Source organism: Meleagris gallopavo, chromosome 6, assembly GCF_000146605.3.
Source record: "Meleagris gallopavo isolate NT-WF06-2002-E0010 breed Aviagen turkey brand Nicholas breeding stock chromosome 6, Turkey_5.1, whole genome shotgun sequence".
NCBI classification, from domain to species: Eukaryota; Metazoa; Chordata; class Aves; order Galliformes; family Phasianidae; genus Meleagris; species Meleagris gallopavo.
Genome location: NC_015016.2, coordinates 24,767,526 through 24,794,185, shown reverse-complemented (window position 1 = coordinate 24,794,185; position 26,660 = coordinate 24,767,526). Strand labels below are relative to the sequence as shown.

The following is a 26,660-nucleotide window of genomic DNA, read 5'->3' as shown; positions in this document are numbered from 1 at the left end:
AAAGGACACAGGTTTTCTGGATGCATTGGGAAGGTCAAAGCACAGTCATTTCCCCCCACCTCCAGGCCATATAAGTGTTTTTGAAGCAAATGCATTCCAAAGATATGAAAGAAATGCCTAAGCACCAGACAGATTAAATGAATGCAGAAAGAAAAACCCACAATAATTCATGAAGTGGAATCTGCAAAGTTTATAAGCTATGATCCTCTCATGCCAAGTGTACATCCAGAAAAGCATGCAGTTCACATCCTTTGGCCAAGCCAGTTCCACTGTCTGGCCTGGGGAGGGGAGGGCCATGTGTCTTGTTTGTCTCCCTTTCATACCTCTTCTTGGCTGTTTCATACAGACAATGTACTTGTACTATTGAAAGAGACCAATTATTTTCTTTTTTTTTTGCTTGGTTGGAAACAGAAATGTTGAGGTACTGACAGTCTGACTTCTGTTCTTACCCCACAATCCAAATATTTCCGAAGTATGTTTCTCAATAAGAAAAGACACGTTTAAATATAAAAATATAAATACATATATAAAACAAATGTAATCTGCAGTCCAGATTAGAACAGCCTTCATGCAATTATACAGGAGATAGGGTTTCTTTTCATTTTGCTATGTAGAGCTGTAGCTCAACAAGTGAAAAGTCACCCAATATTGCTGTCTGAAATGTTTCTGTTGTATAGGGACTGCTGCAGATGAACTCAGTCAAAAAAAAGAAATAGCTTTTTCTTCTGTGCCTTGTTATCATTCCTATATTCAAGACTTTGTGAGATGTGAGGACATGATCACTTAAAAAAAAAATTAAATTTCTTTCTAGCAAACAATTTATTACATATCTCAGTGTCTCTTGGACGGGGGATTGGGAAGAAGTAATGTTCTCATTCTTGTAACTGCAGAAAGACTTCATAATTCATGGTTATGACATCACTGCTAACAATACAACTGAGGATCAGATTACAGTTAACTGTGCTACCTTTAACATTTTCAGGTTTTATACAAACATTTACCTACGTATATTGTAAGATGTTCCACTGATTTCCATACAACTGAAATGAACTGCAGGTTTTTAAAAATATTTGGGTATTATTGTTGTGGTATATGCAATTTTTGAATGCTTCTACCTTATTTAAATACATAAATAGACAGGAATTCCCACATTATGTCTCCTAAGTTTACTACTAATAAACAGTACTGGGCTACTTTTGTAAAATTAATGAGTTATATCTTATAGATAATGTCTAGGAATTTTTTCCATTCCAAAAAATTCTCAAGGGCAAACAGAAGAGGTTTCAGAAACAACAAATTAATGTTAAAAAGTGCTTCTCTTTTAAGTCTTGCTTTATACTCCATGTCGTAGACCTTAAAGCCAAATGTATCTCATCATAACTACGTGCTTTATTCATGTCATGAGTAGACAGAAGATGTTTCCAGATTGAATAAATTATCTTAAGAATACGTAGCACTCTTATGGAGATAATTTAAAAAGGCTATAAACAAGGAAATAGATGTTCAGAAGTTAATAATTAAATTCTTAATACAGATTTGATGAACAAGAATAGTAAAAGTAGTCAGAAAAAAAAAAAGTTTGACCACTACTAAAATCAACTTCAGTGATAGTATTTACTCTTTTTGAGCTCGGTGTTATTATAGATTCCTCTGCACTCTGTTTTAGAATTGAAATTTAAGTGTATATTTTAGAAAGGTTTTTATTTTCATTCTGGTTTCAGTTCCCCTAAGTTGTATTGATTATTGACCTGAAAGGCAGCTGGCATACTGTATTGAATAAATGGATCTCAGATTTGATTGCACATGAAATTCAGGAGTCTCACTGTGAGAAATATGCTGTGAAAATCACAACCAATTGTCATCAGCCATCTGTGGAATAAGTGGCACAAAGCACCTATTATGTTATTTTCTCTTTGAATGTGTCATTGACTTTAAACCAGCGAGACATCACTGAAGGAGCAATACCTAAAATTGCCTCCTTACTTGCTTGTGCGAACTCTCCTCATGAGTTACAAAGAGATACTTGCTATTGCTACTAGTACAACACCAGTGGATCTGATCAGCTGAGTATCCGTGGACTTCACATAGTTATGGAGACTCTTATGTTTTTAAGTTAGCTATATAATGAACAATAAAAAATACTTTTTTCTTAAATAAATAGATACTTTTTTTAATGAAAATTTTCCAAAACAGCATTGTTAAGCCATACCTCAGTAATACTGTTTCATGGTGGATCTGAAGACTTCAAAGAATATCAACTATTACGTGAATTCTCTGATTCAGAAACAGCTAGTATAGTATTTTTGTGCATATATAACTGCACTTTCTTATTCAACATGCAGTAACAGAAACAACCAACTTCATTTTCTCATCATAAAGATGTATAAGACAATCTTGCTAACATAAATTTGATCAAATAATTTCACTATGTATAAAGAAATATAAGGTTTTGCTTCTCTGGTTATTTCAACTGTTTTAACTGTTTTCCTAAGATATTGCTTATTCATGTACTGCTTTCTTAGAGTCTTCATTAGCGTGTTGTTTGCTGCTGACTTGCCCATTAGGTAATATGATTGAATATTTAAGAAAAAGCTCTTAAATATATTAACATACTTGAAAGTCAAAATGCTTCTTATTTTAACTTCAGATAAACTATACTAAACATGAATATTTTATATTTGTTTCCTCCCTTGAACAAACATTATCTCAATCATTAAACTTTTCTTCTTATCTGATACTCTAATAAATAAAAAAAAAAAAATCAAAAAGGAAAAAGTAACCTTACATCCAGTAATGTATTCTAAACAGAAAGACTTTCACTAAATGCCAAAACTGAACTGTTTTGGAATTCCATCATGCACATAGCAATTTCTGTACTGAGACTTGATCTCTTATTGATGTTTATCTGATTTTTGCAGTAATCATCTGATTTTGTTTATTTTCTTCCAACTATCCCAGCAAAGTACACTTACCATTTCTTGGCAAAGCTGAAAAGCATGTTCCAGTCTTTTCTCTATTTTTGTACAAATTTTTGTATTTGATAATCCATACTTATCTTTCTGTTTATACTGTATTCAAACTTCAGACTGACGATGGAATTGTCAAAATATGGAGTGATTCAGGAAGTGTTAGTGATGACTGGAGCAAAGTTGAGTTACACTTGGGGAAACTGAGAAATTTTGAAGTTATCTTTGAAGGTATTCGTACCAGAGACCTAGGAGGAGGAGCAGCACTAGATGACATAGAGTTCAACAACTGCTCTACAGGTAAGTTCAAGATGGAAACTTCTAGAGAAATGCTAAAAGGAGGTGAAAGATGTTCTTTCTTGTTTTTAAATACCTAATGGTTTTACTGATTTTCTTGTAGTGCCTCTTTAAATAAATCAGTCAGAAATACATTGTTTTCACTTTTATAACTTTAATAGTATTCTATTCATATAGAAAGTCTTGCATTAGTACAAAGTTCTCCCACTAAATTTTTGCAGATAAATTCAGTAAATATCTGAATTTATGTTTCTTTATTTGGTTTTAAGTACTTTTGTTCAGTTTAATTGATTGCTAAGCTGTTGAGTGTCTGTTTTTTGTACATAATAGTGTCATAGAAATGTCAGATTACATTAATTGAGACTTGTGATCTCCATATTTTATTGGAAAATCTTCTAGCATAAAAATAAGTTGAAACTGTAAATAAGCCACTGTCAGTATTCCTTTTCTTACTGAAGTTCAAATGTTAGGACCATCAAAATAAACAAAACCTGTAACTCACAAGGTATTCATCCTAGTTAATTTGTCTCCTTGTGGACGTAGTCTAAAGTAGAGTCACAGTTTGCATTTAACATGTTAATAAATAAATAAGAAAAAAATAAAAGCTGTTTGGATTTCGGCTGCCATTAAGGAAGAATGTGTTCTCTGTCCCTGGTAGAAAAAAGTGTGACAATAAAAGCAGATTGGTTGAGTAAGAAAATAATTGCTAAGATCACATATCAATATTAAATGAGTTTGGGGGATGTTATTTAGGCTAACTGAATTTTCTGCCATGGTCTGGATGATAATAGTGTGGTTGGAGAATAGATGTGCAATTCTAAAGACCATATTTCTATCTAATTTTATCTGAAAAATATATGCAATTTATCCATTTGGAACCTGTTGTGCTGTAAACCAAAACATGGATATTGGAAATAACTTTGGTTCTGCTACAAAGCTAAACTGAAAATTCTAAGACCGATTTACCCTTAAAAGCACATTTAGGCCTATGAATTTTATGATTCTGTTGTGCTTTTTCAAAATGTCACATTGCCTCCACTGCTGGGCATGTAATCATTCTCCAAAGGACATAAGGAAATGGTTAAGGCTGCCCTAGCAGAAGATGGGAGATCAGCATTTGTCTGTAACTCACGAATGATGAGAAGATGTTTTTCTCTCTTGCAGTTTGTTGACAAACTATGTTCAGACATATTATTTCATAAAGTGGGATCTAGTTAAACTCCATTCCAGGGATTCTATCCCATGTAGAGGCTGTAACAACTTAGACATTTCAAAGTCATTTTCATGAATATATTCAACAAATAAACATAGCAGAATTTATTTTTGAAGGAAGAAGAAAACTTCCCATTAGATTCATAAATTAAGATCCCATTTAAGTTCATATTCTTTTGTAAAACATAAAAATACTTCTGCTTCATCTTAATTACATGTATTTTACGATAATGTAGTTGTTACATGAGCGTTAGTGGAAATATTCCACAAAGTTGTCATTGAGCTGAAGAACATGGTTTGAACAGGGAGTTGGAAAGATGTAATATAAAGGATCTTAATGCTCTCAAACAGTTAAGATTGCTGAAATTTACATTAGCTTTAATCTGTGGCACTATAAGTCTGAATTTTAATCGTGTATTATAACCAGTGCTGCATTAATATACCCTGCCAGAGAACCAGTTGAGAAAGTAACTTCAGTTTTTACAATATGTAATGGTTTGTTTTACAGCAAGAAGCTGTTAAAAAAGCAGTTGCACTTTGTGCTATGATTATTTTTACATACTTATAGCTTTTGGTTAGTAATAGTATCATGTATTTTGCAGAAAATTAACGTTTATGAAGGTGGATGATTCAAAAGAAGCCTTTCTCATATGAGTTTAAAATGCATGGTTGGAATTCAAATTGTAATACAAAAACATTTTTCTAAAGATTGGTTTAGTAAAGTCAGAATCCAAGAACATTAATCCTTCATAGATTTGTCGCTTGCTTGTTGTATGTTTTTATATTGCAATAAAATACAGCCTTTATATGATAGGAAATGCTCACTTAACTTCAGCAGCATATGCCACATAATGTATGGTTTTCATTAAAATTTAGGTGCATTCCTATTGGATTATTTTTATGCTTATGTTTTGCTCTTCAGCAGAATCAGAACTCTGTCAGATATTTGCTTTTGAACTCCATGTTCTTGCATATGTGTATGTGTCTGAAAACAAAACAAGCAAGCAAAGAAGAAACCCACCCCCTGTGAATTTCCTGTCTCTACAGTATCTGCAGTGTAATTAAGATTCACATCAATGTCAAGAAGGAAACATTGCGTTGCTTTTAGTCCCTTTCACATCAGCTCATGTAGGTTTTTTTTTTTTTCTTTTTTTTTTGCCTTTTACTCCAGAAGATGAGATCCTTTTGCTTAATTTTCTCATTTTGGCACACTGACTTTCCTCTTATCATGATCACATGAAGGAGCCTGACCCAATCTTTTTCACTGTTGTTGTTACTGATTCTTTACCTCTGTAAGAAGGTAAAGAGCACACTATGTATATGTTGTCATTTTCTTGAAAATTTCCCATTGGACCCAAGCTAGAGTGTACATGTCATGTCTAAATTGTTGGGGTTTTTTGCAGAACAGAGCTCACTTTTTTATTGCAATGGTTGTAATAATGCTAAAAGATAGCATGCACAATCTATGGCAAAGCCCTAAGAGAGGAGAACAGGCTGATTCTCAACTAAAGGACTTGATTTACAGTGCTTGTTCATGTATCATGTTTGTAACTCAGCATTTCTGACCCAGCAATGGGCAGGGCCACATCTGTATTTTCCACTGAGACTTTTTAGGTCAAGCAAAAATCTCCTACATTCTTATAGATATCCTAGCCACAGTAATTACATAAACAGAGGAGTAGACCATGCAGAGAAGAAAAAATATATAATTTTAAAAAAAGCATGGATAACAGATTTGAAAAAAAAAATAAAATAGCAAGAAATGGAAATGAGAAAGCCTAAAGTGCACGGGAAAAGAAAGATGAATGTTTATCTGCTTCCCAGAATGCAGCTTGTGGTGGGGAAGACTTTCAGAGCAGTTCTGAAGCTCTGAATATTTGGGGATAGCGTTTTACTTCTTGCAGGCTGCCAAAGTGTATTCCTGGTTCACATTTTATAGTCAACACAAAAAAATAACTTCCTCCTTGCAGAAATAAAGTACTTTAGTGGAGAAGGATGTATGAATACAAGACCTGCTTTACGGAGTATGGTAATACTTATAATAGTTATAGCAGTGTTTAATAAATCCAAAGGCTCAATTTGCTGTGCATGTTTGCCTTCAGCTTGCTTTCATACAGTGTTATGGAAAGCTGTACATCTCATAAAGGAATCTGCAAGGAGGTGGGTTAGCTCTGCAGACTTCTTTGCATTCTACTTACATAAGTGTACAGTATGGTATATGACTCACGATGCACGAGCATTTTCAACTGATAAAGGAGAAACTTCATTTTATTTCCCTTTTAAAGTTAATTAGTTAAAAGCTTCTTTACTAGCAGAATAATACAGATAACTTTCTTATGATCTGAGCTGCAGGACCCTCTCCAGCAAGGTGTATTTCTCTCAGTTCTCTCTGATTTCTATAGAAAACAAGGTCAAGAAGTAACTAGATTTGCTGGAAATGTGACATGTCTTGGAAATATTGTCCTGAGACTGAAGCACTGCATAGAAGAGTCTTATCAGTTGACTATGAAAGAGTAAGCTATGTTTTGATAAAAAAAATAATTTAAGTTCCAAATCTGATATCTTTTTACTTGGCAGTTTTTATAGAAAAATAGTGAAATGTAGTAGAGGAATCATGTCACAACCAGAGAAATGCTATTGTTAATACTAATATAATGATTTATTTATTAATTAAGATTAAAATATACTTGTGGTTTTTTTTTTTTGCAAGTTCTGGAACAGTAATTCCTTTTACATCTTTAAAGCTCAGTGTCATCATCTCTATGCTTTTTAATAATTGACTGAACATGATTAGTTATTTGCAGACTAAGAAAACAGTAATTTTTTTGTGTTTAAAAAAAAAAAAGACAGAATATCTCTTAATGTTCTGAGTGTTCTACAGAATAACCCTCACTGATAATTTTGGTTTTGAATCTTCTGATACCTGTGACAACTTCTAAAACTTATGTTGGAAATAAACTGTGATCTTCATGATTACCTTAAAGATCACTTTAAACATTATTGATTTGCTCTTCCCACTGATGACTTACTATCATAAAACAGGAAATCAAGCATTCAACTCATCAGACATGCTGTTGCTGTTAGTCTGGATTTTATACATCCATTATTATTTTAAAAAGTATAGTTCAGATACGCAACACAGAATATAAGAATGGATATATACCTTACTCATCCATTCCACATCTAGTTATTTTAGTATTACAGGGACCACTTGAAAAACAAAGAAGGAAAAGTAAGTAAAATTAGTGTAGAAATAACTCTAAATTCAGAAGAAACAAAAATGTCTTCACTGATCTCAGTGAGCAGCCTGAATGGAATCACACTTTACAAGATTTTCTCTCTTGGTTAAAGCAAAATAAAGCAGATATTAAATCATAATTAGTATTAAAAATACATTCTTTTTTCTTTTCTTTTTTAAAGAAAACAAAATCAAAATGCCATGGCTTTCTTATTAAGAAACAGATTTAACAAGTTGAGCAGAATGGGAATTTTCTTTAAAATGTAACAAAGCATACTTTGCCTGGTGGTAAACTTGTCTTTCCCTTTTCTCTTGTATATTTGTATTCCTCCTCACCTCCTGCTTATGGCAGAGACCATAGGTGAAGTTACAACAATCCTTTGAAGAACTTTGCTTCCTTACTCCCATAAACAAGAAGCTTTGAAAGTCTCAGTGGAGAAATCCTATCTCATTAGGATTCCATCGTTGCTTTGCAGATCAGAGAGAAAATGACTGAAACATCCCAGAGTTTGAGTGCATAGGCCAACTTTTTACTTTTAATGTAAGCCAGTGTTTTCTTTGAATTCTCAAGTATGTACGATGCAAAGATCTACATTTAGTGAAGCATTTAGTTTTTTCTGCTCAAACACTTGGGAAAAGTTCAAATTTCTAAATCAGAAATATTCAGTTCAAACTTTGCCCTGAAGTAAGAACAAAGGGAATTCTGATAGGGAAAGCAGCTGGAGCTAACTCATTCTCTCAAGATACATATTTGTATTCAGCCAGATTGTATGTCCAGTTTTGATCAATGTTTTTTTCTCTATTGAGACTGTTTTTATGCTTTATGACATTTTTCACCTTTTTTGATAAATCCTTAATCGTCAAGATATTCAGATGTGGAATACAAGAGTTGTATCATCTGCTAAAACTTCTTTGTAAACCTGCTGATAATTATGGTAAAATTCTTATTTCCCAGAAAGGACTCCATGTTAGGAGAAATGTGGAGGAAATACAGGCTACCCAAGCCCAGGTTACAAGGGCTGTTCAGAGATACGTAGGGGAGCAGCCCATAATGAGGAGAATGAGGAAGCCTTCTCAATATCTCTTTCCAACATGTGAATTTAGTGGTGTGTACCTTCTCAGAACCCTGTTCTTCAAAGGAAAACATCTACTAAGTTGGTATAGTAACACAAAAAAATGAAAGAACATTTTCTTGAAAGACTGTTCCTTTCTTTTGCCTCTGAGCAATAGAGTGTAACAACTGTGCACAGTACTCAGTAAAAAAAAACAATTATAAAACGACATGGATGTTCCTCAGAATTTATTCAATGTCATATGATGCTAAAGACATTCACCTAAGTGGTGTTGGTTATAAAGATTTTCTAGAAATATGCGTATGAACAACCATAAGGTCATTCTAATATCATATTACCTGGATTCAGAGAATGAATCTGAGAGCCTTATTTGAATAGATTAAAGGAAAGAAGAGAAATATTGCACAAGGTTGGAAATCAAAACATCTCTACTATTGGGCCAAAAGAGAAGGCTTTATAAGACTAGAAAAATATACATGATAGTGACAGCTGGATTTTTTTTCAGATGAACTTTTTGAGATGTAACATTGAAAGGAACTTTTTGAGTGTTCTCTGCACTAGAATCAGGGCAGGGTGATGCAGGGAGGAGAGAAAGGACCAAGAGGGATAAACCACATTTCTGAACAGTTTCAGGACTTCTTATCCTGTGATTGAACATGTTCATAATTATTGTGAAGCTGAGTTTTTTGCAAAAGGATCATTTGATTTTTTGCCCTGTTTGCTCCATAGTAAAATCAGCAGGCTAAAGGATAAAACCTGGAATAAAGAAATTCTCAATTCCTCAATTCTGAGTGCTTTCCTTAATGTCTTCTTTAGAATTAAGCAAAATATGTCAGCTTTCTACATCAGTACACAGTGTGAATGAGCTCCTTATCTTTCTGATACAGCCTGCAGAAAAGCCTATAATTCACTTTTAAACAAATATAAAATCATAGAATCTTTTGAGTTGGAAGAGACATTTAAAGGTCATCTATGCGATGAACAGGGACGCATACAAGTGCTCACAGCCCCGTCCTGACCTTGTGTTTCCAAGAACAGGGCATCCATCACTTCTGTGGGCAATCTATTTCAGTGACATACAACCCATACTTTTTTCTTAAATCCTGTGTGAATCTCCCCTCTTTTAGTTTGAAAAGGTTTCCTCCTGTCCTATTGCAACAGACCCTGCTAAAGAGTCTTTCCCTTCTTTCTTACAGCCCCCCTGTAGATACTGAAAGGCCACTTTTAGGTCTCCCTTCTCCAGGCTGTACAGCCCCAGCTCTCTCAGCCTGTCCTCATAGTGGAGGTGTTCCATCCCTGGGATCATTTCTGTGGCCCTCCTCTGGAGACCTCCAAAAGGTACAATCTGTCCTGTACTGAGGACTCATCTGGATGCAGTACTACAAAATCTTGTCCTTGTTTGGTGTGTGTTCTTATGCTCCATTATGTCAGTATTAGAAATTGAAAATACTTATTTATGTTTAATCTGTTCTATTGCTTAAACCAGAGTCAGTTCTATATTTGCAGAACTATGGATGCATTTTTATTCTTCCAGTTATTTGGTGACCTTAGTCACCAAACTCCTACTTACCTTGAGCATCTTTAGGAAAACGACTGAACAGAATTTTGTATTTGCAGGCAAAATTCTCTCTCTGGAGTTAATATAATATGTTAGATCAGCTATTTATGTCGGAAACAATGCATATCTTCAAATGAAATCAGGCTTTTTCAATGAAAAATACGTTAAGTAGAATTCCCAATGGTTTTTTGAATTCCAATAGAACCTTCTTTGAAACTATATTTAGCTTGCATCAGTAGGAACTTTTCTTCTACTTTTCCCTGCAGAAGATTGCCAAGGTCATTCATAGACAGAAGCATTATTGATGAGTTTGCTAATGGAGCTTTAATGTTATATAAAAAGTCATGTAGAAAAGCGTATTGAACAGTTGGGTTAAGCAAATGACAAGCCTGATGAAAATTGTGTATCATAAATGCTGAACTTCATAGTACTGAATATAGTTGAGTTGCTGGTCTAATTAATCCTTCTAGGAGCTTATAATTCATACATTTTAATTTAAGAGAAGGGTGAAACTTGAAGAGTAATGTTCACTGAGTAATATTTTCAGCAACATTTTTTTCAGATATTATGAAAGAGGGAAGAGAAATGTTATAAATCTGACACAACTTTGTAAAAGAAGAGTGTTGTATTCTCTGTCCTCTACTAGCAAATACAAAGAAAAGAAGTCCATTTTCAAGTGTTCTTTAGTATGTAATCTTCTTCCTGGTAATGGAAGAAAAGTTTCTGAGTTGACATGGATGTATTTATCAACTATCTTGAATCTTGTCATGCCTGCACACTTCCAGAGTAATTCGTGAGCTAGTCTTTCACAGATAATTTAAAGATAAAAAATGGAGAAATGTAAATATATACCTTGCCATGAATCCAGATAAGAGTTAAAATGTGGTATGCGTGTGTTTGTTCATGTCCATGTTGCTTTTTTTCTATATATATACAAACACACATATATTCTTAGGAGGGACACTTTTGTCTTTGCTGGTACATTGAGAATTTGGCTATATTAAACAAAATATTTAGGAAAAAATGTGGCTGCACATAAATGCATGTCACGCTTCTTTTGTAGGATTTAGTTATCTACAAGCCAAGCCAATTCCATTAGTCTCCTAAAAGCTACTTAAAAGACTAGGGCTCTTTTTCTGCATCATTCCACATTTTACCACATTGAAAAATGATATCCTGTTGTATGTATTTTGTTTTTCAATTACTTCCATTTCATTTGGCTTAGGGATTAGCATAACATGCAGTTAGTAGTTCCTACTTATCTAAAATCTGTCCAGTGTTAGTTTCTTGTGATATTCAAGTTTTGAGTAAATGTTCAGTTTCAATAGAAAATAAAATAAATAGATATTACTGTTTTTCTATGCCACAATAATAATAATTAATTTTTAATTTATGAGTAATTTCAAATTATTTGCTGTATGAGGTTTTGTTTTGTTTTGCTTTGTTTTTGTTTTTTGTATGTTTTTGTATAGCATCTAATTATTTCCAACCCAGATATAACATAGGAAAGGTGCGTTGCACTTTCTCTGGTGCCACCATAAGGCCAAATTGAGAGAGATGGGAGATTAATTGCATACGTCAGATGCTATGATATACCCTCAGACTAATAGTTTTTAACCACATTGGTGTGCTGTTATGTCTCTAGCGTGTCCTGTGAGTCTAGAGAATTCCCCACAAACTTCTGTTTGGTTACTTCTTGATGTTAAAGTTTTTTTGTTGTTCAAAAGACAGTATTTATTGTTTTGATTTAGTTTTTATCTAGTGTAGGAATTTAGGATAGAATGATTATGTACTCGGGGAAGGTGACTTTTAATACCACAGCAGGAATTGTTGAACAGAATTTAGATTATTTATTTCGTTTGAAGATGTTGAGCAGATGCTGGTATGTTAATTCATACCAGAGATTTTATTTTTATCTCTGTCAAAGTCTCTGTCAGAGTATCTATCATGGTATTCCTGAAAATGATATGGGAATAAGGTCTTACTGCAGAAAGATAAAAGTAACAGACATGTGATTCTGCGTTTGGACTTCGTCATTTTCACTAGTAGGGATACAATTTTCATTAGAACTATAAATGGATTACATCTTTTATTTTAGGGTAAGCTAAGAAATGAATTGTCTTAAATGCTAGATTCTGGTACGCTTGCAGGCCTGTAAAGTTCATTGTAAAAAAAACTGCACTAACTAATATTATGTGCTAAAAATAAATGATAGGGCAACACTACATTGTCTTGCTGCTTGATTAAAGGTAAAAGCAGGTAAGGTAAAGAATGCAGTCAGTAAGAATCCATGGATTTTCAATATCTTTTCTACGTGGTGATAATGTACTTATGTCACATGCAGTAAATAAAATGTGAAAAATTATTGTGCCCCAATGGTTCTATCTTTACAAAATGTATATTGTTAAGCAATTTAAGTTACAGTGACTTAAGGAAGTAAATTGGTTTTCTGATCTATTATTTCCAGTTTATGGAAAGGAATGGAAGAAAGGGAGCTGAATTCTTTTCAGCAGCTCCCATTGACAGGACATGAGGCAATGGGCATGGATTAAAAACCCAGAAATTCCATCTGAATACAAGAAAACACTTTCTTACTATGAGGATGTTCAAACACAGGCACAGTTTGCCTAGAGAGGTTGTGGAGTTTCCATCCATAGAGATATTCAAAAGTCAATTGAACCTACTCTACAACCTACTCTAGCTAATCTACTCAAGCAGGGGTATGACCTAGATATCTGAAGTGGTCTCTATCAGTCTCAATTATTTAGGGTTTTTGTGATTTTCTAAAAGTTAGGTTAAATCGTTAATGGATAACTTACCTGCTTTTTAACATCTCATGGATTCTATTTTAAGGAACATACACAACAAACATGGAGAGAAACAGTCATGTTCACGCTGATGTGAATTTCTTTCCAGGCAAAACATTCTTCCTGCAAGCTCTGGGACAGACCAAGACTGTAGTCTGGGCATGCATGATGCACCATTAAAAGAGTGGGACCAAATAACTTCTGTTGGAAGCAGTAAAGCACTAAAGTCACAATGTGTAATAGATAAAAATTAAAAAAGATCATACTTGATTTAATACACAGCATACATGATTTAATTATAACATTGATATAAATGTCCTGTTGGTTTCAGCTGGAGAGAATCCCAGGGAATGCCCTGCCTTCACAGATTTTATGTGTTTGAATGAGGATTGCATAGAATCTCAACTTGTCTGTGACTATAAACCAGACTGTGAAGACCTATCAGATGAGGTTGACTGCAGTAAGTATCTCGTTGTGTGTTAATGCTACCTCCAGTTAAAATTATAACTTCTAATTTCTAGCATAATTCAAGTGGATTCATGCAACTGTTCAGAGGATAATTACAAGCAAGTTGCCTACTCCTCCAGCACAGAAGGTCTGACATTTTCAGATCCTCCTAGACACTTACTCACAAGAAGTGTGGTTTAGGCACAAAAGTATAGCCTGCTCATTACAAAGTTTATCTAGAAATAAAAAAAAATGAACAGTTATATTTAAGAAATAAAATCACTAGATTACAATTTAAATTATCTCTGAACACAAACTAATTTATTGAACTGAAAGCATTTTGAGCTGTCAATATTGAATAAAAATATACAAATAAACAAAATAATGTACAATAACAGATTCTGTTATAAAAAGCAGTTATGTAAAACAAGCCCATCTTTCAGATTAATCCTATATTTGCAATCTAATTTATGTTGCTACCATGTATTCATTGTTCTTTGTTCCTGATGTGACTGCAGAGAGATGATACCTTTTCTTCCTTTACATTATTATAGAGCAGTTGGAGAAAACCCAGTCTGTTTATATTTTTTGAATCCTCGTGAAGGCTGAGGCAAAATTTGCCTACAGGTATTCTTTGCTAACACTATTTGAGACAGAAGGACACAACTCAATTTTGAAACTCTGGATCAGTTTAACAGCATTTTCAATTCACCTTTGAAATTCAAAAGCAGTAAATCTTTGCACCCTTTTTCTTGCTTCAGTTCTTTGTTTATTGATTGTCACTCTCCAAACTAGAACATATGGAGAAGAAAGCTTAAACAGTCTATGCAATTCAGTAATAAATCTAATTCTTTATCTTTAAGCTTCAGTACCAAATCTACCATACTGCACATATGGTCAAAAGCAATCTTGATAGGTAGCGAAAGTAAATGCATCACATACATGGATTCATTTTTGATACTGTGTTGAAGTCCAAGCTGAAGTCCAGCAACACTGGGTGCTCCCTTGAAAATCAAAGGTGTTTGCTCTCATGTGGCTGCTAAATGCTTTTGACTGGACAGGGTACAGAAACAATGACCCTTTATCCAATTGTGTAAATTACACTGTTTTAGCCAGAGTGTAGATTTACAACCCTACACGAAGTTGTAACTGCAGGAGTATAACTTGGAACTTCTCTCTTTCCAGTTGCTACTTCCTCCTGTGCTTTGTGCTCCAGTGATTTTCTGTGAACAATATTCATGTAAATGAAAAATTAGCTTTAAAAGGCCATAATTTTCAGACTTGTTTAAAAAAAAAAAAAAAAGCAGGACAAATCATATTTCTTGTATATAGTATTCGTATTATTTTCAGTTATTGTACAAAGTAAATACAGTTTATACAAATACACAGTTAACTTAATCTTTCAACATTTTACAGATCCAACAGATACCCAGTTAAGGTTGAACTGCTGTCCAAAATAAACAGCATTCTAATGATACTCAGAAAACTATTGAGGAACTCGATTTATTCAGAAAATATTTTTAGAGGATATAGGAGTTTCCTTAGAGGGAGATTTCTTCTGTTTCTTGCAGGTGCTGTAATAGCATCAACTTCCTTTTCTTTTTTTTCTAAATGTGGCCTCATCTTGAGTTCTGTGTGCAATTTTGGGCACCTCTGTACAAAAAGCCCCAAGCTCCTGTCATTCAGGGAGTTGGGACACCACTCTCAGACTTAGGGTTTGGTTATTTTGGGTGGTCCTGTGTAGGTCCTGTCCAGGAGTTGGACTTGATGATCCTTGTGGGTCCCTTCCAACTTGGGATATGGATACTATGATTCTATGATTCTTTTTCACCAATTCCGCCAATATAGGTGGCAGAATTTCAGGATGTACCTGATACTGGATCACAGTAAAGCAACATAGTATTTGCAATACCTCAGAAGACCTCCAAAGCAATTTAAAAAAAAAAAGAGTGAGAGAGAGAGAAAAACAAACAGATATTCACTTTAAATAAATTGTTTGAAATATCCTTTTATAGTTGGAAATCAAGACAATAGATGGAAAAGATGTGGTCTCGAAAAACTGTTTTTACTCTTAGGTCTTGCTGTTGCTGAGGAACAGAGATACTCTAATCTGGTATACAGAATACCTAGATAAGCTTCAGGTATAATATTGCCTTGTCTGATACATCTTAGTTCTTACAGATGAGGTCTGATATTTGTATAAACACACCTTTCCCTAAGCATATATCCTACAGAATTGAATAAACATCATTAGTGGGCAATAGATAATTTTTTATTTTTTTTTTTAATCTTCAGTCCCTCAGAAAATGATACCAAATTTTTTTTTAATTTTTTTTTTTAGCCACTAGCTACCTGATATCTGCTTTGAAAACATTGTCCACAGTATATTTATGATTATGAAGTTGATCCACTTAAGCAGTATGTATATGGGCTTCTCTGAAAGAAATGTCTCCTATTTTATTACGTTGGCCCACAATGTCTGAGGTGGATGTTGTTGGTATACCATAGTGATTAAACTCCCCACCAATATCCTGTTATATGTTGTTGCCATGTGACAGATGGCAGCAGAGAGGCAGTCTGACAGAATGGAGTCTGACATGGAAGTGTGTATGAAACAAAGATGTGGAATTAAATTCCACTCAGTGACATTCATTGATGCTTGCTGAACGTTTATGGACACCAAACAGTGGATGTGAGCTCAGTAAGGAGCAGTGAGTGGTGCATTTCATCAGTAGAACAGCGACAGTGGGTCACCTCTGCTTGTGCAGATTTTTACAAGGGCAGCATACAGACTCTCATTCATGACTGGTGGAAATGCATAGCCAATGTAACTATGCTGAAAAACAGTGTTTTGTAGATGAGAATTTGCTCTATCCAATAGCATTATTGTGCACATTGTACCTGTTGCAGTTTCTATGAAAATAAATAGAAGGCATTATTTTGGAGTAACACTCCAGTTTAGAAATTCATTTTTAAAGAAAAAGGCAACAAAAGCTGCTTAATTGCACTCATACACAAGGAGGGGAAAAAAAGTGCAGAGTAGCCACAAAGATCTGTGTGCTCAAACCTGCTACGGTGCATGTGGTTATGTTCACATTTATCTACAGTTTTCTCCTTTTCTCAGAGCTCAAGGTCCAAACTCATTTCACATTCTACTATAGATTTGTACCAGTATAACTCCAAATAAGCCAATGGGCCACAATCTACTCAAAAGCAATTCCTCTGTGCAGGATTTACAACAGAATCTAAGTAGAATGAATTGTATCCATGTAGCCTAATAGAGTCTTTAAAAAAAAACAAAACAAAACATAAACTCACAAAAATTACTTTCTCTATGCCTTGTTCCATTCAGTCAGGCAATCTAGCAAATTTTCATTCTCTTTCGATAACCCTTTGGAAGTACTGAGGTGAAAAAGCACACTTGAAAGCAGTTTCAATTTTCATGAACTGCATTCAATTATACACCCAGGTTTGATTAATAGCAAAATTCAGCATTGATGAACCAACTAGAGAAGTGCTTGAATTATTGAAATGAAAGCAATTTTTCAGATAAATGGAACAATCATCTGATGGCTTCTAAGTAGATTCTGTTTACCCCTAAAATAAAAAATATGTATCAGAAGACTCCATCAACGCTGTAAATATTGTTCATAAATATTTATTAATAATTGCATTCAAAATGTACTGTTAAAGATGTTAGGGTAAAATTCCTGGAGTCAGGCAATCTACTATGAATAGTATAAATTCTAAATACATTTGTACTTTGATCTTGTTAGAACTATATGAGAAAATTGTACTTGCTGTTGAGATTAATGGGTTCTCTCCTTTGCCCTAACTGCATGAAAAGCTATTTAGTGGTAAAGTTATGCTTTACTTAGTTTCCATTAAGTTTGTAATGCAGTGTCAATGTTGTTGCTCAGTGTATTTGTGTATTCCTTTCACAATTCCCAAAGGCCAATCTGCAAACAGCTCTAACAGAATGATTTGGGTTGGAAAGCACTTCTGCAGATCTAGTCCAACATCCTGCTCAAAATAGTGTACACTAAGGAATTCATCCAGGGCTGTGAAAGTGATATTTAGAATAGGTTAAGACATATTTTAGAAATTATGTTTTTAAAAGGGGAGACTACACAACTTCTGTGAGCAATTTGAGCCAGTGCTTGACAAGCCCAACAGTAAAATATAAAAAATTAAGAAGTAGGTTTTTTGGTCTTTAAACAAAATTTCCTGTTTTTTTAACTTATTCTTATTACACCTTTTCCTGAGATGGGACACCATTGAGAAGAGTCTGGCTTTGTTTTCTTTACACTCTCACAGCAAGTTTTTATACACACTGACACCTACTGTGCTGCTCTACTTTGGGCTGAAAAGTCCCAGCTCTCTCATGCTTAGTAAGAGTACAGTACAGATCCTTCTCCTAGCATCCAGTGAGATAAAGGTTTGATCAAAATTATTCTTTTTTTCGTCCTAGTCATTTTTTTACTGAGAGACCAAAGGGGTTACAGTGAACATGTGTGCAGATTTTGGTCAGACAAAACAGATTTATGACAGTGATAAGTTATGTTTGCAAAGAAAAATGGCAACATTTTTTTCTGGTAGCATCAAAGCAGGAAATAGGAAAAAAAACTATCAGATGACTAAAAATTAAGCTTACTTTTTATATGTATTTTTTTTCTATCTACATTTGTTATATCTATACAGTGGTACATAAATAATTGTATTTTAATGTTGTAGTATAGTTCTACATCAAGAAATACACTCCAAATCTTTAAATCTGGAGGTCTGAAATAGTTACAGTCAGACCTGCCTCTGAAATGCATGACTGGTTCTGATGGCTAATAATTTAAACCTTTCCTCAGAGTCTTTTACAGACAAAATGTGCTCTCAATTTGCAGTCAGGTAGCTGACCCTGCTCAAATTCTAACCTGAAAAAACTGAAAAATTTGCTCTTGGAAAATTCGGCTCTTGGGTATGGCAATCAAAGAACAATTGTAACTAAGGAAAAGATTTTTCGTTAGCAAAAGTAGAATTTCTGATAGCATTTGAATAATCTCTTCCACAGCATTTGTACAATTTTGTTGACTAATTGTTCCTCAAAAGTCACTTGAAAAATAAGTGACAGATCTAGAAACAGAAAGTTTAGCAGTGATCTTTTTAATTCAGTCCAGTGTCCTAATGTCTGGAACTTCTGTCTCATCATAAAGCTGCCTTCACAGGTAACAGTAACAAGAGTGATCCAACCTATGTTCATGAAAACCACCACTGGGCTAGAGTTCAGTTTTACTTCAGATTTTGCTGCACATCATTCTGTTTATTCATCTTGAATAACAGCTAAAATTGGGGAAGTTATCAATTTGTCCACAAGATTTTCCTGGGGATATGTCTTCAACAATTGTTTCTACTTGTCCAGGAAGAAATGGATGATGGGTTTTGTGTTTTGTTGTTGTTCTTGTTGTTTGTTTTTGTTGGTTGTTTGGTTCTCATCATTAACATATTATTTGTGTCCGCTTATGGGAAAACAGGGAATCATGACATTAGTAAAATAGAATCCTCTCCATTACCATTTTCAGTACGTCCATTGCATTCTTGTAGAACTGAGATGATAATTTACTGCTTTCTATATTTTCAGGTTACTACACAAGCATTCCTGGAAGTTGTAACTTTGAAACACAAGAGCAAGAATGGACAACAGTATGTGGATTAACACAAGATCGTGGGGATGACTTTGACTGGAATGTTAGCAGTGGCGGTGTCACTGGAAAAATGAGTCCTGATGCAGACCATACACCAGGTATTCATCTGGGATACAGCAGAACTCTTTTAAAACTGTACAACATACTTCTACAAAACCACTATATTTTTACAAGTCAGCAATGAAAAATTTTATTAAGGGTTCATTTGAAAACTTTTGAAAGATACAGATACTAATATTTTAATACAAAAAAAAAAAAGAGGATATTTTTGTCAGTAATAATAAGTTACTATATAGTTATTCATTGATCCTTCAAGAGCAGCTAAGGAGTCTGTGCGGATGCATGTGAAATGCTTAAGATTCATAAGTAGGGTCTTAACTTTTCTCCTTGATTTTGGCTTGAGAGAAATTTAATTTCTTCTATAAATATCCCAATCTTTATTTCAGAATTGCTTTGTTGTATTGTAGAAATTTTAATGGTTAGGAATCCTATTGTAGTTTTTCTTATGAGCAAAGAATTTTTTATATTCAACGTAGAAGTGTCACAATCTCTACAGTTTTTCTTTTGAAGTGTTAATCAGTATGAGCTCCATGTTTTAAGTTTTCTTGGTGTTTCACATTCCAAACTAAACAAAGACATCAGCATGTCATGGCTGCGGCCATTTCTGTCCTACACGTTAATCTTTCCTTTTCATTTACCAGATCCTACACCTGCTGCAGGAGCTGCTAGCCAGATCATGATGAAAATGCTTAACTGCCACCAATCACAGTTTGTCACTTTAGAAGAAGCAGATATCTATGCTAGTCTGTGTTGCCATTGGCTGTAAATGCGGAAGTTCATTCCTCTTGAAAAGGGATGGAACAGACAGAGATAGAAACTAATGCACCTATTCCAGGCAAGCTGTTCCTTGCAAATCAGTAGTCTGATTTGCTTTCTTGCTCTTCCTTTGATGCAGTGTAATGATAAAAGAAACACTAGCCTTCAGCTCTTCAATAAGATATAATATATATTTTTCCATTTCAGTTCTTTTAATTCAATTGAGTTATCTTTTCGTCTTTGAAATTACCTAGCAATCATAAGAAAAATAAAGATAATAAAAAGAGGAGATAAAGGAAAATGGAATTTCAGCAAATGTTTTCACAAAATTGCCTGTTTTTGTAATTTATTTGTATATGAAGTGAGCAAGAAATTTACACATTGGCTATAATGAAAAGGAATCTCTTGTCAGAATTACCAGCAGATCAGATACTGACTTCCTGTTATGTACAGAAATATCTGTCAATCCATTCGAATGTTAATTTCTGAAAATTTTACATCTGTTTAACAGAACTAGCTTACTGTGTTAGTACAGTCTCCAGAAGATAAACCCTGTTTATCACGAAACCATTTAGTGATAAATAACAGCTATGTTTCAACTGTGTAACATTATGCAATCTGGCCACGGTGCAGCTTATTCAGGTTTCACTTTTAAAAATTCTCATTTCCATAAATTTCCATATTGTAATTTTTTCTCTTGTTCAGAAACAAGACACTTTCAACCTTCTACCACAGTATCCATGAGGTATTTAAACACTCAAAGGATGTAGCTATTCAAGTGCAGAACATCTCAACCTCACAGATTTCAACACCTGGAAAAGCAGATTTATTTAACTTTCATTGCCTATTATGTGTATAATTTTGCCATATATCATATTATTTATCAAGGAGGTAGACACCCTGTTTTCACAGTTTATTCCTTAGTATGCAAATATTTTGAATAAATCTATTTATGAATAATATGGTATATCCATGTAATTACAGTTTTTCAAATATTTTTTTCTCAACTGAGAAAATTTGTTTTCTGAAAAAGTTTGAAGCTTGACATAGCACCTAGATAAACCCATCTGAAAATCATTTCAAAAATGATTGCTTCAAAGGCAACAATAGAAATAGATTATTTCTTTGATAGACCCTACTTATTACCAATTATCCAAATTCTGGGTTTCATTTGACTGGTATCCAAAATGAATATTTCTCTTTCTGAACTAATGCTCTCTAAGGCCTGTAAGCTTTTGTAAGTAGACTTACTAGTTCTGTGTACCAGCGCATTCCAGTATTTCATACATTTATGTAATTGAGGAACAAAAAGAATAGGCTGACTTTCTGAATACTATTAAAGACGAGCTGGGTAGTTTGGGACAGTAATGTTTGGAGTTCATAAGCAGGACCTCCTCCTGACTTTTTCAGCATCTGTGAATGTGTGTCAGTGTTTGCAACGTGATTTAAATTTATTACTCTGATATGAGTCAAGTATCTAAGCAAGGATGAAAAGGCAAAGTGAAGTCTGCAGAATGTTATATTAATATTGAATGTAATAAACAGAAATAGGCAAAGGTTTAACATCTCTGTCTAACCGAGGCTGGGTATACATGCATGTGGTAAAAGATAACAGCACCTGAGGTGGTAAAAATGATTATCCTACAGCATAAAGTAGCGCTAAAAACTGCAACTGTTTTTAACCTTTTTTTACTAAGGTAAAGGACAGCACTTCTTGTATGTAAACTCAACTGCGCAGGAGGAAGGAAGTAGAGCAAGGATAATCACTACCAAATTCTTCCCAGCCAGCCTTGGGGTCTGCAGAGTTAGATTTTGGTTCTGGATGTTTGCTTCTAGGCAAAGAGGAGTCTTAAAGGTAAGAGAAAAATCACTTCCACTAATCATACTATAGCAATACTTCATTAGTAGTGTTTGAATTTCAGCGTATGAAGTAATCTAAATCTCAGAGGCTGTTAGATATACTTCACCTCCACTTTCATCACACCAATATATGAAAAAATTCAGTCAACTTTAAAAATAATGATTTTGTTCTAGTCTTAATTTCACTTGCAGTCCTTTTACTACATATACAGGAATTAACATTGCCTATTTCACTATCAAAAACTATTAAAACCTTCTTTCCTGTGTACTCTGTGTACTCTTCCCACTCTAGGGAACCTACTTTAGCAGGTGGCTGGACTAGATGGTCCCTTCCAAACCCTATGATTTTATGAATCTCTGATTCTGTGATAGCTCATCATAATTTTTTTTTAGCAGTTTTTATACCACAAGCTTGTAAATTTATTATTTGAACACAGCTTTTAAAATATTATGTCATGCCTTCAAACCCATTATTCTTCTCAGTTTACATTATTTATTCCTCCACATATTCAAACTTTGCACATTCAGATTAAGAAAATAGAACAGCAGGTAAAGGTCAAGAGCAGTTACAGATTAAATCGAAGTAAAAAGCAGACAATGATTATCTTTTGGATGTGTTGGTAATGGAAATACACTGAGATTATCCATGAAATATTTGTTTTAAATTCAGTATGCAAGAATGTAGGCAAGATTTTTTATTTAAGGAGTTTCTAAACTGGAATTTTTCAATCATTGCAGAACACTTAGAATTAGTAAATAAGTAGATGTATTAATTCTATATGTGGTTAGGCACCAGCCAGAGTCTGCTTTACTTTTTTCCTTTTTTTCTTAAACCCCTTTCAAAGTAGTTAACTTTGATTAACTTTGATTTCAGAAAAGAGATCCATGAAGAATTTTCTTAATCCAGCACATAAGTTTTCCTATCAGCAGCATTGCTTTTTATGTAGAAATACATTAAAACATCTATAATAAAAAGGAACAATAATCAGTTAAATAATAAAAACATTTCAAAAGATTAAACAAAAGGAAAAAGGGAGGGGAGGAGAGAAGGGGGAAAAAAAAGAAAGAAAAAAGCAACAGCTCAGTGAAGACTTTTGCTCAGGCAGTGGAGGTGAAAAAAGTCAAATTGTAATAGGAAATATGAATAATGTGTTAGAATATAATAATGTCACTACTACAGCTGATGTTACAGGCATTATCTGATGTACAGCTTTCTGCAACATTCTTGTCAGATCTGTATTAAAAGAAAAGTGCAGAGAGACAATATATACAGAGATGAATGTTTAAAATGACTACATCTGTAAAAAGAAAGAAAAAATGAAGGATATCTCAATGTAAGTAGATGTAGTAGAGCTTCTCAAAATAATGTAAAGCAAGAAAAAATGTTATAGAAATAATTCTATTTTATTGCAACAAAGGGAACATTCATTGAGATTAGAGAAAGAAGAATTAAAAGTACTTTCTCTTCTTTATTCAAAATTCACATTTCAGTGACAGATTTGTATTACCATAAACTTTGTAATTTTTTACTGGAAAGCAAAAGCATAGGGTATTATTGTTATTAACTTTAAAAAGGTAAAAATATTCACAAGAGCTCCTCTTGCATTAAGATAGAATGAATGTTATTTTAAAAAGATCTGAGTACTAATGCTTTGGGACATCAGTCAACTATTAGCCAGCAAGAGAAGAAAATTATTTCACAATGATATAGTACAAAGCATAAGATTTTCTTAGAAGTAATTGGCAACAGCCTTTGAGAGTTGATTTATTCAGCATTAAACACAGGACTAGTCTGATATATTAATTAATATATTCTGAAAAGGAAATAATTCTAAATATATAGAATTTTTATTGTGTAAATTCTGCAAATGTAAATTTAAAAAAATACATTTCTCTTCACATTTGGTAACTGTTTAGTTGTTTTAAATGAAACAGTAGAGACATTGCAGCATGAAATCAAGGTTATTTTAACATCTATTGCATTCTAGTGACAATCCTATTGCTCATCTGTCAGAGAGACAGAAAGCATTCTGCTTTCATTAAACTGCAGCATGCTTTTTCTATTAGTTTATTCCAGGAGTTTGTAAAAAAGTTGAGAATTAAAGCCAATGTTAATTCCCGAAATGATAGTATAATTCTAATATATCAGTCTTCTGCCTTGATATTTGCTGATACTAAAGGAAATGAGATGCAATAAATTTTTGTGTAGGATGGCTCAATTTTACTAAAAATGGCTATATTTTAATTGCTTCAAACTCATGTTTAAGGCAAAAAAGAGGCACCACTTTTTCAAGTGTTTCTCCAGTATAACAGTAAATGGTGATTCTATTTTGCTAATCAGCTCATGGACTTTAGAGAAACAATTTCATTGTTCCTGTATTTCCTGTACATCCAAGTAAGGTGTGCAATGATGACTGCCAAGGAACAAACAGAGTTGGAAGACATCGTCTTAAGGATATGGAGTAGAAAACTTAGCATCTTTATTCACTGGAGTCAGTGGTACATTTTTTCAACTGACACTTCTCTGTTGCTAGTATATGTTGACTTGCCCAAGATTCTCCTGCTTCCCAGGCTGGTGATTTAAGAAGAGTAGATAGGTAGTAACATGGGGAGAACACACTCTTCAGAGTTACTTTGACTTCTTGGTTATTAGCCAATTAATTAACCTTCCAGATGGAACATAGTACCTTCCTGTATAACAACTGCTAGAGTCAGGGAAGATCAAGAAGATTCTTGAAGAGTCAGCATGAGGGTATGAGACAGCACTGCTGATGACTAAGTAGAAAATTACAGGTTATATTTTGTGACCTTCAGAAGTGCATACACTTTCCTTATCCTCAAAATGAAAAAGAAGCTGAAAAAGATGAATTAAGGAGTCTCTAACACAGAGAACATGCTGTGGAGAATTAAAACTGAGTCATGATTTTAAGGCAGGGGAATGGGATTTGTGAAAGAATGCCATTCACATATGGACTACAAATGAACCAGCTGGCAGAGGCACCTTGGAGAAAGACCAAGTAGCAACTATAATAGCTTCTTTCATGCATTTGCTTCTTAAAGATTATCATGCTAAATTCTTCTTAGAATCTCCATGAAGTATGTACTGGGATATTTTCATCTTTAGCTTTTAACTCCACAGTAAATGAAGTGATGGCTCTATTTTTTCTGATTCCTGTTCTTTGTGATTTAGACTGTGTGTGAACTTCAGAAAGTGTGTCAGTACAAACTGACTAATTAGTCAATATATGCTTGTTACACTGAAATTAAAATGGTAGTATTTAGCTTACAATTAGATTGAGCATGCTCTCCACAGCCTGGTAGATAGTAATTCAACAGGATTTTCACTGAAGGTGCAGACTTAGTTTTACTGTTATTGTTTGGTTGGGTGAGATTCATTTTATTAGCTATTTCCTCTTTGAATTCTTAAATTATTTCCACTGCTAGGCTAGCTTGTGTGCAATTTGTATGTTGCTGTGTAGGGAGGTGTTGGAAAATCTCTGAAGACACTAAGCATTACAGCACTCTAACTTTCGAGGGCATTGGAGAGCTTTGCTACCATTCATGTTCTGCATATGTTTACAGATGTACTAACCCAGCACTGCTGAGCAGAAAGTGAGGATTATTGTCACTTCATTCTACGTCAGCCTTACTCGGCAATTGTACCATGTTTATCTTTCTGAAAAGCAAAAGTCTTCTGTACACTAAATAAACTCAAAAAATGCTTCAAACTTCAGAGACAAAAGTAACCTTGGTGAAGGATACACCATGACATCTTTTACTTTCTGTGGGCATTATCTCTGAGAGAGAGATATATATATCTCAAGCTAAAGAAACAGACACCATTTTTATGAACTCTGTTGTAATCTCATCTGATTTACCATATATTCTAAATTACATATTTTTTTCAGAATTTTCAGCTGCAATTTTTAAGAGGAATAGAGAAAGATAGCCACTTTCTTGATTAAATAGTGGATAAAGATTTGAAGAAGTGAAGTAAATGCATTCGGGAGCACTGCAGCAGAAAGTGGGAATTAAGTATTTCCCCAAGAGTGTACATGAGAAGTAGAATAGAGGTGTGAGCTCATCTGAGATTTCCTGTGTACCAGTTCAGAGATGTATACTAAAATCTATTAGTTTCCACATATTTTTATTATGACAAACAATATAACAGGTTTAAACTCAAGCAAACTCTAACAGGAGACATAATCACAAAAGTTAACATGACATATTAACTAATCCATAATAATTATCTATTTGCATACCCTTTCTATATGGCAAATCTAATATATATCTCATGGAAAGGAAATTAACCTTGCATCTATGCAGGCAGAAGCAGATGTCATCAAAGTGTATTTTCTGGATCTGCTTTGACTTGCTGACCCCAGGCCCACTGCCATTTATAGCAGATTTCAGGATGAGTTTATTTTTCATACTCAGCGTAAATTTCTAAGCTGGCTTGTTTGTACAAAGCAGTTTGTATTCCATTTGAGATCAGTTTCCGTGTAGACATGATGTATGTTCTCTGTACATACAAAGAACTGCTCAAGCAGGTAGCATGCTTTGAAAAATCTCTGCTACCAACTTGATGATGAAGCACACAAAGAAACAACTGATTTTAAACCATGAGACAGCCTTCAAATAAAGAGATTCTAGTAGTGTCTTCAAAAGTGCTTGGTTCTTCCCACAACAGTTG

At 33.9% G+C, this 26,660-nt stretch overlaps 1 protein-coding gene across 1 annotated transcript in view; it reads left to right on the top strand.

The window, feature by feature from the left end:
- The first annotated feature begins 2,933 nt into the window (after positions 1-2,933).
- The window catches only part of LOC104911446 (MAM and LDL-receptor class A domain-containing protein 1-like), a 43,647-nt gene continuing 19,920 nt past the window's right edge, over positions 2,934-26,660 (top strand). The window contains exons 1-4 of the mRNA XM_010712647.2: positions 2,934-3,266; positions 13,483-13,611; positions 19,228-19,389; positions 21,805-21,962. Of these exons, the coding sequence (XP_010710949.1) occupies positions 13,524-13,611; positions 19,228-19,389; positions 21,805-21,962 (408 nt within the window). The 5' untranslated portion in view covers positions 2,934-3,266; positions 13,483-13,523. The remainder of the gene's footprint in view (positions 3,267-13,482; positions 13,612-19,227; positions 19,390-21,804; positions 21,963-26,660) is intronic.